The 14,087-nt window shown below is 39.5% G+C and overlaps 1 protein-coding gene across 1 annotated transcript in view; it reads left to right on the forward strand.

Annotated features, from left to right (window-relative positions):
• The window catches only part of ARHGEF28 (Rho guanine nucleotide exchange factor 28), a 316,101-nt gene that overhangs the window by 118,513 nt on the left and 183,501 nt on the right, over window positions 1-14,087 (forward strand). The window contains 2 exon segments of the mRNA XM_059916571.1: window positions 11,085-11,232; window positions 13,737-14,030. Coding sequence (XP_059772554.1) covers window positions 11,085-11,232; window positions 13,737-14,030 — 442 coding nt within the window.

A 14,087-nucleotide genomic window follows, 5' to 3' on the forward strand; every position in this document is an offset into this window, starting at 1 on the left:
CAAAGGTGATGGGGGTCTAGGAAGAGAAGAGACAGGAGGATGGAGGGATATGGATGTAGTGGGGGTAGAGGACGTCGGGAGAGTTTGCTTCTGATCCTAACTTGTTTCCATAAAGATTCTTCCCAGTCCTTCGGGGAGGAGTAGGATTCAGTTGGGGGTCAGAGGTTGTAGCTTGGAGCAGTGGGAAGAGGATTGGATGGAGGGTGAAGACAGGGGCTCTGGCCTGAGGTCTGCTGTGTGATGGGACCCAGAACAGGTCACCTATTGTTGTGGACCTTCAGTTTCCTCACTGGTGAAGTCAGGGTTTTGATCCAGATGAGTTTCTTTCAGCTGTATATTTTATAAATTTCTGAACCTCTGCTTCTTTTAGCGAGGATTCTCTGATTCTTTTATCTTGCATGGGTCATTACTCTGCAGAATCTTCCATGCTCTTATTTAAGAATGGCCTGTGTGTGTGTCTCTCTCTGCGTGTGTGCGTGAGTGTGTGCCTGTGTGCATTGGGGATAGAGGTTAGAAGGGGTGTTCTGGCACAGCTGGCCAGATGAGGGGGCAAAGGGCTCCTTTCCTTTGTGCCCTCTTGAGAGGGATTTCCTGTGGAATGCAGGAGCTCTGTGGTCTACCCTGAAATAAGAATACAGGTGGCATGTCACAGTTCTGTGTTTAGGAGAGATCAATTTATGGAGACTTAAGGTTCCTTGTATTCCTGGTAGTCTTGGTTTTGGTATGGTGTGTTCAGTCCTGTCAGCTGACCTACACTGACCTTCAGACACCACTTGGTTTGACATAAATCTGTAGACTTCAAATGTTAGAAATAACCATGTGAGATTACTGTCTGCATGGGTTCAACCTGAATATGAAATTGGGGAATCGTAGTGTTTACCGTGTTGTGAATGTAAAGCTTGAGCTATGAAATATAAAATGAGCTAATAGGACTTTATTTTCCAATATAGACTATATAGCAGAGGGTGTCCTAGAGTCAGAGGGGCCTTAGAGACCCTAAATAGAGGTGCTGAAACTTTTTTTTTTGAAGGAGAAATCTTTTTTTTTTCCCCCACACAAAGTATTATGGAGAATGATGTATAAACTGGGTACAAACTTTATCATAACTATATTTTGCAGATTTATTACATTTATTAATTCAATGAGAGCACTGACTTAGCCTAGCAGTTCAAGTCTTCTGCAGAGTATTAAATTTTGGTAGATAATACAGTTAAGTGAATGTAATCTTTTTAGGTGTAAATATAATTGAAAACATATTTTCCAAAATGAAATTTAAAAGGAAAGTTTATAAAGTCCCAACATTCCTCCATTAGAACCTATGTTTCCCCTGATTTCAGTTTGAAGACCACCAATGTAGAGAGTGAAAATAAACTAATCATCAATCCAAGGAGCTAGGAAATAAACCAAAGCAAAAGAATAAGGGAGAAATTAAACAAATCCCAAACACCACTTATCTAGACCTCCCATTTTTTTTATATTGAAGCTGTTAATGTAGAATTATATACATGGTGTCATAAATTCTAGACTTTCAAGTCTAGATAGTTAGCCCCATTCTCTTAGAATAAGCAAATAAGCAACACAAAAACAAAAATCAAAGCCATCATCTCCTGGTAGTGCCTATTCCTCCTAAGCTGAAGTAATCCAAGTCATCTTTGGACGTCTCTGATCCTTAGAAGGTTCTCACTGTGGAACTGAACTCTGTGCCCTGTCCTTCCCTCCATTGTTTCATGCTTTCCCCTGGGGGCCTGCAGAACATGTGTAATCCCTTGTCTGCATGGAAGACCCTCAGATATTTGTGACAGTGACCGTTTAATCATGAGCCTTTTCTCCTTTGGCCAAACAGTCCCAGTTCCTTCAATTGTTCCTCATATGACAGCATGGTTTCTGTGTCCCTGCAGCATCCTTGTCACTTTCCTCTGAACACGTTGTCAGCTTTGTCTATATTTCTAATAACGTATTCCATGGCCCAGGTATGTCTGAGAGGTATAGAGAAGAGCTGGACCGTAACCATTCTTAATGAACTTACTAGATTTTCTTCAGTGTAGGGTTGAGCAGAATTAGCATTTTTGGGTGGCTGTCTCAGTGATAACTCACACTTAGTTGATTACTGACTAAAATCCCCACTGATATCCAACTATTAAACAGCGTTTTGCTTCATTCTTAATTTTTTCAGTTGATTATTTTGGAACCAAGTGCAGGACATTTATTCCTCCAGAAATATTGGGATAATGGAAGGGTAGAGATTATAGTTTAAGTATTCTTATATCCAACTCAGTATATTTCCTACTATGATCTACTTGAAGTATCAGTTTTTGTTTTCCGTTTCCAGGAGTTCTATGTTTTTATGGAATCTGTGAGTAAGTTAGTGATTTTCAAAGGAAGTAAGCTAAGCAACTTTTTAAAGCCTGCTTCTGGTCTTGTGAGAAATCTAGAGTCATTTACTGACCTTCGTCATGAATTGTTTTTCACTCAATTTAGCTGTGTTACAGAAACAAAGGCTTTTTCAATTCTATAGTGGTGAATCATTTCACCAAATGTGAAGGTCGTCAAGAATTTTTTATGCTTGTGTCTGTGTTTAACTGAGTTTAATGCAGAGGTTTGGATAATGGATGCCTTTTTAATAAATATTACTGTATACATTTGATTTATGGTAATTATTCCTTTTGATTAGTAATCTTGGTAATTGTGTAATTCAGATGTTCTATATCCTTGTAAATTTTGTCTGCTTGTTCTATCAGCTATTGAGAGAGCCATGTTAAAGTTTCCCACTGTGATTATGGATTTGTCAATTTTTCTTTTATATATTTTGAAGCTATGTCTGTATTAGGTGCATACAGATTTAATACTGTATCATTTTGTTTAACTTACACTTTATGATGAAAAGTTCCTCTTTCTCTAGTAATATGTCTTGGTTTAAAAACGACTTTGATATTGTTTTGGCTATACTAGCTTTCTTTTGGTTAGTGTTGCATAGTGTATCTTTTTACTTAAACTTTCTGTGTTATTTTTAGTGTCTCTTGTAAACAACATATAGGTATTGTAACTGTTCTTGAATTAAAATTCCATACCTAACTGTCTCAGTATTGTATTTGGATCAGTTAGTCTGTTTATATTTAATATAATTGCTGATATAGTTGGATTTATATCTATCATATAACTCTCTATTTGACACGTTTTACGTTAATTTCTCCTGTCTTATGTTTTTGATTATTTATTTTCTATTTCATTTTTTACTCTATGACTTGTTAGCTATACATTCTTTTACCATTCTGTTAGTGGTTACTCTCAACGTACAACATGTAGATTTGACATATTATAAATATAGTAAGTTATTACTTTTAACGTTTTTCCAGAACTGTTAGATGCTCTAATTCCACTTCCCTTTTATGTTACTGTGGTCAGACATTGTAGTTGTACAAATACTTTAAACTCCATGACATTTTAATTATTATTTTGTACACTAGGTATTAATTATATTTACTCACTTCATTGTGCCTCACTGCCTCTTTTTTTAAATTTATAGTTCATAGTGTTTTTATTTATTTAATTTTATTTTTTTAAAATTTTATTTATTTTTGGCTGCGTTGGGTTTTCGTTGCTGTGCGCGGGCTTTCTCTAGTTGTGGCGAGCAGGGGCTACTCTTCTTTGCAGTGCATGGGCTTCTCATTGCAGTGGCTTCTCTTGTTGTGGAGCACAGACTCTAGGTGTGTGGGCTTCAGTAGTTGTGGCACACGGGCTCAGTAGTTGTGACTCGCGGGCTCTAGAGTGCAGGCTCAGTAGTTGTGGCCCATGGGCTTAGTTGCTCTGCAGCATGTGGAATCTTCCCGGACCAGGGCTCGAACCCGTGTCCCCTGTATTGGCAGGCGGATTCTTAACCACTGTGCCATCAGGGAAGTCCCCTCACTGCCTCTTGTATTTTCATGTTTCTGTTTGAGATCATTTTACTTTTGCTTGAATAAGTTCTTTTAGTAATTATTTTAGTGCTGGCCTGCTGGCAGTGAGTTCCCTCAGTATGTATCTTTTTTTTTTTTTTTTTATTTTACTTATGGCTGTGTTGGGTCTTCGTTTCTGTGCGAGGGCTTTCTCCGGTTGCGGCAAGCGGGGGCCATTCTTCATCGCGGTGCGCGGGCCTCTCACTATCGCGGCCTCTCTTGTTGCGGAGCACAGGCTCCAGACGCGCAAGCTCAGTAATTGTGGCTCACGGGCCTAGTTGCTCCGTGGCATGTGGGATCTTCCCGGACCAGGGCTCGAACCCGTGTCCCCTGCATTGGCAGGCAGATTCTCAACCGCTGCGCCACCAGGGAAGCCCCAGGGAAGCCCCCGGGAAGCCCCCCTCAGTGTGTATCTTAAACATTTAATTTCAACTTCATTTTTAAGAATATTTTTGTTAGGTGTGGAATCTTAGGTCATCACTTACTTTCTTTCATTGTTTTGAAGATACCATTCCATTGTCTTCTAGCTTCTGTAACCTCTCAGAGTGGTTCTGCCCTTTCCAGAATTTTTATTATATTTTATTCTCATTTCCATAGTTTTCTGATGCTTTTAAGAATATTACTTTTAATTTTTCAGTCTTTATTTTCTTGTTATCAGCAGGAATGTTGGCCTGTTCTGCTCTATTTCATCCTGTCTGGGAAAAAAAGCCATTCCTACCCCAAAGGCTAGTTCTGAAGAAACATCTTATATAAGTCTTTTAGCTCATTTTGGTTTACCTTCCTTAAAAAAAATGACATTGTGATATTTTCCCCTGAATCTAACCAATTTATATTCAACTGAATTTTGTTGACTTAGATTTGGTTTGGATAATAAATTTTAATGATCTTTATATTTTACACCCTACGAAAGATGCTTTAAACATGCTTTAAATCAGCAGTTCTTAACCTTTTTGAATCATATGCTCCTTGTACCCTCCTAGGAGTCTCTGGTTAAAAGACAGACACTCTCCCCAGATGAATGCTTAAAACTGTGCATATATCTTCATGGGGATTAAGCAACATTTCTCCTACCTCCCATTCCCTCTCCACCCCACATCTACCCATGGGTTTCAGGACGAGAATCCTTGTATTCAGTACATAAAATAAATGTTGAGTTAAGTGTAAAGGTGTAGATAAGTCAGTTAATACCTGAGCACTTGCTGTTTGTACCATGACATGTTGGGGAGAAAAGTGTGCTGGGCCTGAAACAGGAAGATCTAGATTTGATTTGTGGCTTTGCCGCACACTGGACCTAAGAGTAGTATCAGTGTTCTCATTTACAAAATAAAAATCATCATAATACTTCCCAGACATTATTGTGGGAATAAGATGAGAAAATACATGAGAAATCACTTTATATACTGTTCGTATAAAATAATATATGTATGTCTATAGATAAGCACTTATATCTAATATGTGCACACAACATATAGGAAATAATTTTTGCATTTTCAAACTTTGTTTTAAAGAAATACTTGAGTTGAATACAGTAATTAGAAATAGAAAATTTTGTGCCCACAGCCCTTTCTTTGGAATTTTGCTTGAGGAATGTAAAGGTAGTATAACTTAGAGGGTGGGGCAGAAATCAGGAAGCCCAGTACTGTTCATCTGGCTCTGGGATCCTGTTAATGCTGGTACTTAACTAGTACCTGTACTTTTATTCACTTACCTATGACATGGGACAATGCATCTTTTTAAAATTTATTTTTTAAGGATCTTACAACATTCAACACACTGTGCTCTGCAGAGAAGTCTCTAGGTAGAATTACTAATTTTTTTTTTTTTTTTTGGTTACTATAAAGAAGTCAAGATTCCAATACTAAAAAGAAAAAATCGAATTTGATAGTTCACTTAGAGTACTATATTTATATTATGATAATGGTTTTAATAGCATGTATTAGGAAACATTCATTGTAATATTCAATGTCAATTAGCATTTACCTTCATTGTACTTCTATCAAAAATCATCCCATATAAAGGCTGTGTAGAATATTAGACTATCTTAGAAAACAGAACAGTCTTACTGTCATATGAAAAGGTGACAATTATCAATAAAAAGCGTTTATTAAATTACCATTTTTGTTTGTTACCACGAAAACTAGGGTTCATAACATTTTTTGAATCTTTGGATGCCTTTGAGAATGTGATGAAAATCATAAACCTTTCCTTAGAAAGCTGGACACACATGCACATAAACAGTTTTGCTCATAATTTTTAGAGGTTCGCAGACCAACTGTGACCCATATGGACTCTTTCTGTGGCCACAGATTAAGAAACCTCACTATAAAAGGATGCACACTTTGTTCTCATTGTCATCATTTGAAACTATAGTATTTGTTTACTGCCTGTCATGCCAGGTATTTTAGAAACCACATAGTTAAGGTGGTTGTCCAGCAAATGATGCTGTTATTAACAAAGTATACGCAGATACATTGTCTATAGAGGATGAGAGAGAAGAAAGGGAGAGAGGGAAGGAGAATATTAGTACAAGAATACTCAGTGATCAAGATAATACAGCCACCAAGTTATTCAGGGTATTAGAGAACTTGAATTAGAGACCATTGTAGGTAAATGAAAAAATATTTAGAATATGCACATCAAGGTCACTGTCGATTTCCATTTTAAATGCCATTGGAAGAGGAGCTGGGAGAGTTGGATGAAATAGTTTATGGTGGCAAATACATTTAATACCTCTTTGGTTTCTTTGATGAAATCCATACATGATAACAGCATTTCAGCAGAAGGTTTGATCTTTGAGAATTATTGATGAGTTTTACAAGTAGAATTTCTCTAGGGGGATGCTTGATGGTAAAAAATGTTGGTTTAATTTGCCTAATTTTTTTTGTTTGTGCTTATATTGAGAGATATTTAGTGTGACTGTACTTGGTTAAGTTTTTCTACCTTACATTTGTTATTCCTGTTTTCCATGTTACCTGATCTTTAGTGGTTTTACAGGAGTATTTGGGTGCTTTTGATTTGGGCACAAGAAAGTAATAGGGGAAAGGGGATGATTTTGATGTTGCTCTCAGTGGGTTCATTTGGGAAAGTGAAAATTTTGACCTGCCTATGGCAAAGGTGAACTTAGATGTAAATAGAAGAGGGAAGACTAGAATTCTTTAAATCAAAATTTAATCAGGCCACTAACATTGCTGGCACCATTTAGTAATAGGCTTTGATAAAAATGGGCAATAAATTTCAGTGGCAGTGGAAAAAATATGAATTAAATCAACGAGGAACTGTTTATTATCTGTCAACTTAGGAAATAATAAAAAAGTTTTGGCAAAGTTGGAATGAAAATGCTACTTTTTTAAAAATTTTAATTTGTCCTTATTTCTTTTTTTAAAAAAAATATTTATTTATTTATTTTTGGCTGTGTTGGGTCTTCGTTTCTGTGCGAGGGCTTTCTCTAGTTGTGAAGAGCGGGGGCCACTCTTCATCGCGGTGCGTGGGCCACTCACTATCGCGGCCTCTCTTGTTGCGGAGCACAGGCTCCAGACGCGCAGGCTCAGTAGTTGTGGCTCACGGGCCCAGTTGCTCCGCGGCATGTGGGATCCTCCCAGACCAGGGCTCGAACCCGTATCCCCTGTATTGGCAGGCAGATTCTCAACCACTGCGCCACCAGGGAAGCCCGAAAAGGATACTCTTGACCAGCACAGGTGGTAATGAAAGTTGATACATTTTTTGAAAGCAGTCGTGACAATTGTGCCCATTCTTGGCCTCATTTCTGGAATTCTACTCTAAAAAAGTAATTTAAAGCATAAAAACAATACACATGAAAGTATTTATTGCAGTATTTTTTATAATATTAGCAAGCTAGAAATACCCTTAATGTACAATAGAGGAATGATTAAGTAAATTACGGAACATCGAACACTTGATGGAATGCTATTAAAAATGGTGCCAAAAATTGTAACAACATGGAAAAATGCTTTTGATAGGTGAAAAGTACAACCATATGTGTATTTATGCCATGAGTATAACTATGTAATAATTAGCTGTGCATTGAACAAAGACTGGAAGGAAATAGGAAAAATAAAAAAAGGTTGATAAACTAGGGTGGTGTCAGTATAGATGAAATTTAGATATCTTTAATCGCTATCATTTTGTTCAAAAATGAAAAATTTAAGACAGTTTTCTAATTTTATGCACTTATGGGTTATGTTCAATATTGAATTAATTGGGAATTTAAGTATTTGGTGTGAAGAATGTTTTTGCTCCTAATGGATAGCTACTGTTCCAGAATGATTTATTGAGTAGTTCATTCTTTCCCCACTGATTGGAAATGCCACCTTTATTATTACATAATTTCCAAGGCAGGAAATTCTGCCATGGAATTCTGATGTTCTGATCCCTCCCCCTACAGCTCAAACATTATTCTCTCTCTCAAAACTTTTGTTTCTAGTCTTGTGTATTTATTCTTCCAGATGAACTTTACAGTAAGCTTGTTGAGTTTCATTTGACAAATTTAGTTTCAGTTTTAATTAGAGTATATTAAATCTACAGATTAATTTGGGAAGATAATTTTGCGTATTAAGCCTCTTATTGTTTCCAGAAGTTTCAGTGAAGTAACTGAGTGTTGTTTTTGTTTTTGTTTTTTTAATTTGGAATATAGTGAATTGACAGTAAGGTTATAACACATCTCTGTTTTTTCTGCATAGAAGCAGAATGATTCTGATATTGATGCCAACATTCATTTATAAAAATTTATAGTTTTCACTTGCCTAAAGCAAAGTATACAATTAAATCCAGATGGGGAAATGATGGCGACACACTGGAAATCTGTACATTGGAATTTATCTTTGTCATTAATAAAATTAGTGGCCTTTTGAGAAAATAGATTTTGAATGGCCACAGTGATTAGAGAGTCTTCAATCTTAGTCAAAAATTGTCACCTGTGCCTTATCATTTATGCTGTGCTTGTTCCTCAGCACATGATGAGAAGCTCATTCCATCTGCTGGTGTTCTTGGTAGCTTTATCTAAATCTCCTTTGAGCTTTGTCTAGCTTTTTTGAATGAAAATGTTCTTGTTCATGTTTCCTTTCCCTGTCTTCCTCTCCTGCCACTCCACTCCCCATCCCCTTCTATCTCATTGGGTCTCTTTGTTCGTTTCTGTATCATCCCCTCCCTCCTCCTCCCATAATATTCTTCACCATATCTTTCTGATCTCTCTGTGATTAGCAAATGAGAGACCGTTTTTATTGCTGAATATTATTCTTAGTGCTAGGACTTCTGAGAATCTCTCCTTAATGGCCATGTCTTATTTCTGACCTGACTGTTATTTATCTTCTTTGACCAATGTAAAGCTTGGTATGGTCTTGAAAGGGAGGCATAGTTGAATTATAAAACTCTCCTGTTTGGAGTTGTATTGCATTGAAAAGGGCTGCAAACACTTTCATAAGCTGTAGTCCTGGTTCACCTAACCAAATAAAGTAGTAATATGATCGTTGTTTTGAATAGATACAGATTAGATATCCTTGTGATCTGTGAAAAACTTTGATCTGTTTATACAATTTATTTTCTAACATTACAAAAATGTATCACCAACAGGTCGGTTCAGATTTTGTCCGTGGATAATTAACAGTCTCTTTAGAAACCGGGAACATGACTAAAGCAAGCTGTTCTTCTGTTTTTAGGAAATGGAATTTCATCTAAGTTTCCTCTGTCTGTCATGTCAGACGTTTGTTATTGTTTTTTGCTTTTCAGATCCTCTTCCTGCACTTTTTTTTTTTTGAAGCTATTGTATGGTAGATTTTTCTTGGCATGTTACTTTCTATTGATTATGTGTTTGTGTGTGATTCAAGATGATGTTTCATGTGTGTGATGGATTGTAAACCACTAGGAAAACAGCCTGTTTATTTTTAAAATTTTAGCTAGAACAACCATATAGTTACTGGAAAGAGGAGGTCCACACTGATTTTGTTTTTGGTCCTGATTGACCTACCTCTTGATATCCTAAGGAATACCATGCTAATTATCATCAAAGGCAAACAGATGTTAAGGAGGCTGTGGAGGCTTTTCTGTGTTCACTTTTCTCTCCTGTCACGGGCTGAGGAACTCTCGAAGAGTGGGTTTGTTTTTGTTGGGCAAGCACACAAAAGCCCAGATGCTTCTCCACACTGGGCTGAGCTCTGGAGGCCCTCCAAAGTGGGTGACCCTTTCCACCTCCTGGTTTCCATTTTCCTGCCACTCCCACAAGCTGGGTGGTATGTACCTGCTCCCTGGAGGCCCCCTTTGTATTGCCTTTTTGTGGTTGAGAGGAGGGAGTATCCCGAATCCTTGAAGCCTTCCAGGCCCTAGACAATCTGGCAGGCTCATCCATCACTGCTGCCTTGGTTGTAGCACTGACTGAGCCACCCCACACCGCCTCTGGATGATGATATACTGGGGAGCATTAGCCTGCTGCCCATTCATTCTTTCCTTCCTTCCTTCCTCAGAGTGTGCCTCAGTGACCCAGGCTGGCAGCTCCTCTCCTTGGGACCAGGGTATTTAGCAGGGCTTTGTGCCAACCAGAAGCTTTCAAGAGAAAGTGTGAGGCCAGGCTAGATAAGAAAGAAGACAGAGAAATCCCTCAGAGAAGACAAACAGCGGTGGGAAAGGGCACAGCAAGTGTTGGATCACATAGTGCTGTTTATCTGGCAATGTTTGTGGATATTTAATTAAGGTTCTTACAAGCCACTGTGGTCCAGTACAGTGTAAGGACATGGCTAAGAATAGTTATTTTGAAGCTTTATACTATGGTGGTATCTCAGGTACAGGAAAAAATTAATACAAGCAATGATGTTCATCAGGTAGTAGGAATTCAAAGAAAGTAAAATACAACAAAGTATCATAATTGCACATCTAGTAAATAAAAAAATTCTTTCGTATGCTCCAACTTCTTCAATTTGGAAAACAGAACAAACCAGCTCTGACACGCATACTTAAATAGATCAGGAAACATCGCCCTGTCGTCCAAAACATTGTTGTTAGGAAGAAGGATTCATGATATTTGGGCTCGCCCACATGAAATGAACATTACAAAGGACCCTGTTTTGTATTGGGGCCCTTTTTATTGTGCTTTCTTAGAGCCAGGACGAGGAAGTGTGATGATACCTTGACTTGTTCATTTTTCAGGGGCAGATGACGGTCTATGCGAAGTTTGGCAAAAATGTTTACCTTCCTAAAGATGCCGAGTTTTACTTCATTTATGACGGATCTCATCAGAGACACATTGTGATTGCAGAGCGCACGGAGGATAACGTGCTCCAATCCAGCGTTCCAGGTGAGGTGTCCTCTTTATTGTGCAATTGAAAAACCTGTCTGTGAGCATCTTCATGGTGCTCCAAGGTGGGATGGGTATAAGTGAGAGCGTATGTGTGTGCGAGAATGTGTGCTTGTGCATTTGTGTATGTGTGAGTGTGTGTGTATGTGTAGATAAGGAAGAACACTCACACTGGGTTATCTCACATCTGAGCCGCTTCCAGCTGTGTCTGCAGCTCCCTGAGCAGCCCAACTTAGACTTACCCTCCAGGTTGGGGGTGCCCTGGATGCAATCCCGTGGAGGAGACGCTCTGTCTTTGTATTGCTGCCTGCAGCCCCGGGGCCGTGGCCAGGGGCAGCTCAGGCAGATCTGAGATACTTGACAGTGGTCTTCGTTCTCTCTTCTTCATTCTCCTGTGGTCAGTCCAGCAGCCGCTCTCTGCTTTGCTCCTCTGGGGGGCAGGGGTTCCTTCCTTGGCAGCATGTCCATCCAGACGCTTCCCTGCTGGATCTCAGCTTCCAGAACTGTCTCTTCCCACCACCAAAATGTTCACATTCTGAAACCTGTAATTCTCCCAGCTGTCTTCAAGTACCACGGTGACAGATGACAAATTAATGTACCATGTTAATGTGTTATCATGAAGTAAGAGCCCCTCCTCAGGTACAGTTGTTCTGTATTTTCATTGGCATGTGGGTTGTACATCTGAGACATCAAGCTGTAGACTAAAGGTGCAATTAAGATGCCATTGCCTGCAGGAAAGGAGGGTTTGTGTTGTTTTTCTTGTTTGTTGATTGGTCAGTTTTAACTGTGGGTCTCTTAGGCCTTCTTAAATTGTATCATAGAGGGAACCTTCAATTTTTTAATAGGTAAGACTGGCCTCATTTTTAAAAGAAAAATGTTTCTAAGTGCTTCTGTAGTATATCTGTTGCATGTGGGAAGAAGGAAGACAGGAAACATGCAAACACAGACATAGAGAATTGTAGTGATGTACAAAGACCTTTCAGACCTACCTGGGTTTGGTCACTGAATCAATCTATTGTGCAATTTCTGGGACTTTGGGCAATTTTAAGCACTTCTCTCTCAGGCCCAGTAATTCCCATCCTCGTAAGAAAAAAAGTCAAACCACATTAATGGCACAGAGTTTTACTGGCTGCTAGTCTCTTTTGCCTCTCCCTTTTGCTTTGGCATTTGCATTGATGTTTTTGCTGCATTTAGCTTGGCCCTCTTTTCTTGGTTTCTCTCTTTTTTTTATCAAGCCTCTTTTAAGAGAAAGAATAAAAATAATAACTAAAGTGCCACTCCTAACATCAAAACTTCTGTCTTTTTCTTTACTTGCATGTAAGGGTGAACCTCCTTCCCATTCCTTGTGTGTTACAGAAAATCTTTTTTGATTATATTGTGGCCTGCTTAGAAGCGAGGGTTCTTACCTTGATTTTAACAAACTCACTGCAGACAGTTCCAAATTTCTGAATCTTACATTTTCCCGGATACAGCTTTGCCAGGGTACCTTTCCGAAGTATGTACAGTAGTTTTCTGTAGTATATAGTGGACGTGTGTGGTCTGGGGGTAGGGGCTGCACTCTGTGCTGTACCATTGGACCACTTTAAAAAGGCAATGATGTGAAAATAGCAGTAGCTCTTGCCTGGCAAACCTGGGACGCTCTTATTCCTTGAAGCCTGGCAGCATAGCTTCTGGGGAAAAGCTTTGGAGGATAAGGCAGAGCAAAGATGATTTGCACCCATTAGCCGTTTGCTTGGGGGCCAGTGGTGGCTGAATGTTAACCCTTCTTCTGTCCAGCTGTTAACATCATGATCACAGAGGTTTGGTGGTAGTAATTCCTGGACGTTCTGCCAAGGACAACATAAAAACATACCTGGGTAGAAGTTCACCAACCTTGGTAAAATGGAAGGAGAGTGTAAGGAGGAGGGGCGGGTAGCAGGATTAGGTGACCACCCAACAGAAGTATTAAGAACGTCTACAAGACAGAGAAGCCATTCTCAGAAGTGGTGGTGGGCCAATGAACAGTATATATAATGTTTCTGTTGAGTAGTGTTTACCCACCCTACTCACGTTCAAAAGAACTCTGAGGGACTAGGGTAAACTTGTGTAACTTTGTGGTGCTACCTTATAAAACTATCACCTAAATAAATATATAAAAACGTATGACTCAGAAGGAAATGCCAGAACAGGAAAGGGCAAAGGCCTTTAAGACAACAAACTTGAATTTGGTGGTTGGGTAGAAGTTCAAGGTGAAGCTATGCCAAATAACAGTGGTAATGATAGGAAAGCAGCCCTGAAATGGTCAGAGCTCATAAAGGTCAGTTTGAAAATCAGGAGTCACTGGAAGGAGATGGGGTCAGTGTTAATTTGGACCCACAGGCTTGGCAGCATTTAAAGATAATTGGCCGCATTTCCTTTCTGCCTTGCTCTCCTGGAGCGTGTGGTATGCTCAGGCCAAAGCTCTGGACACTGCGAGAGCATTTTCTGCAGACTCTGGGTGAACTGTTCACTATCTTGTCATCCAGGCCACAGGCTTCAGGAGACGGTGACGGTGTCTGTGTGCCTCTGCTCGGAAGGTTACTCCCCGGTGACCATGGGCTCTGACTCCGTGACCTATGTGGACAATGTGGCCTGCAGGCTGGCTCGCTTGCTGGTCACCCAAGCCGATCGCCTCACAGCCAGTAGCCACCAGACCCTGCTGACCCCATTTGCCCTGACGGCGGGAGCATTGCCTGCTCTGGACGAGGAGCTCGTGCTGGCTCTGACCCATCTGGAGTTGCCTCTTGGGTGGACTGTCTTGGGAAATTCTTCACTTGAAGGTGGGTCCTTACCAGGAAATTAAGATGTCTCCTCTCTATGTCAAGTTCAAATGTGCC

The sequence above is a fragment of the Balaenoptera ricei genome, chromosome 3 (genome assembly GCF_028023285.1).
Source record: "Balaenoptera ricei isolate mBalRic1 chromosome 3, mBalRic1.hap2, whole genome shotgun sequence".
NCBI lineage: Eukaryota > Metazoa > Chordata > Mammalia > Artiodactyla > Balaenopteridae > Balaenoptera > Balaenoptera ricei.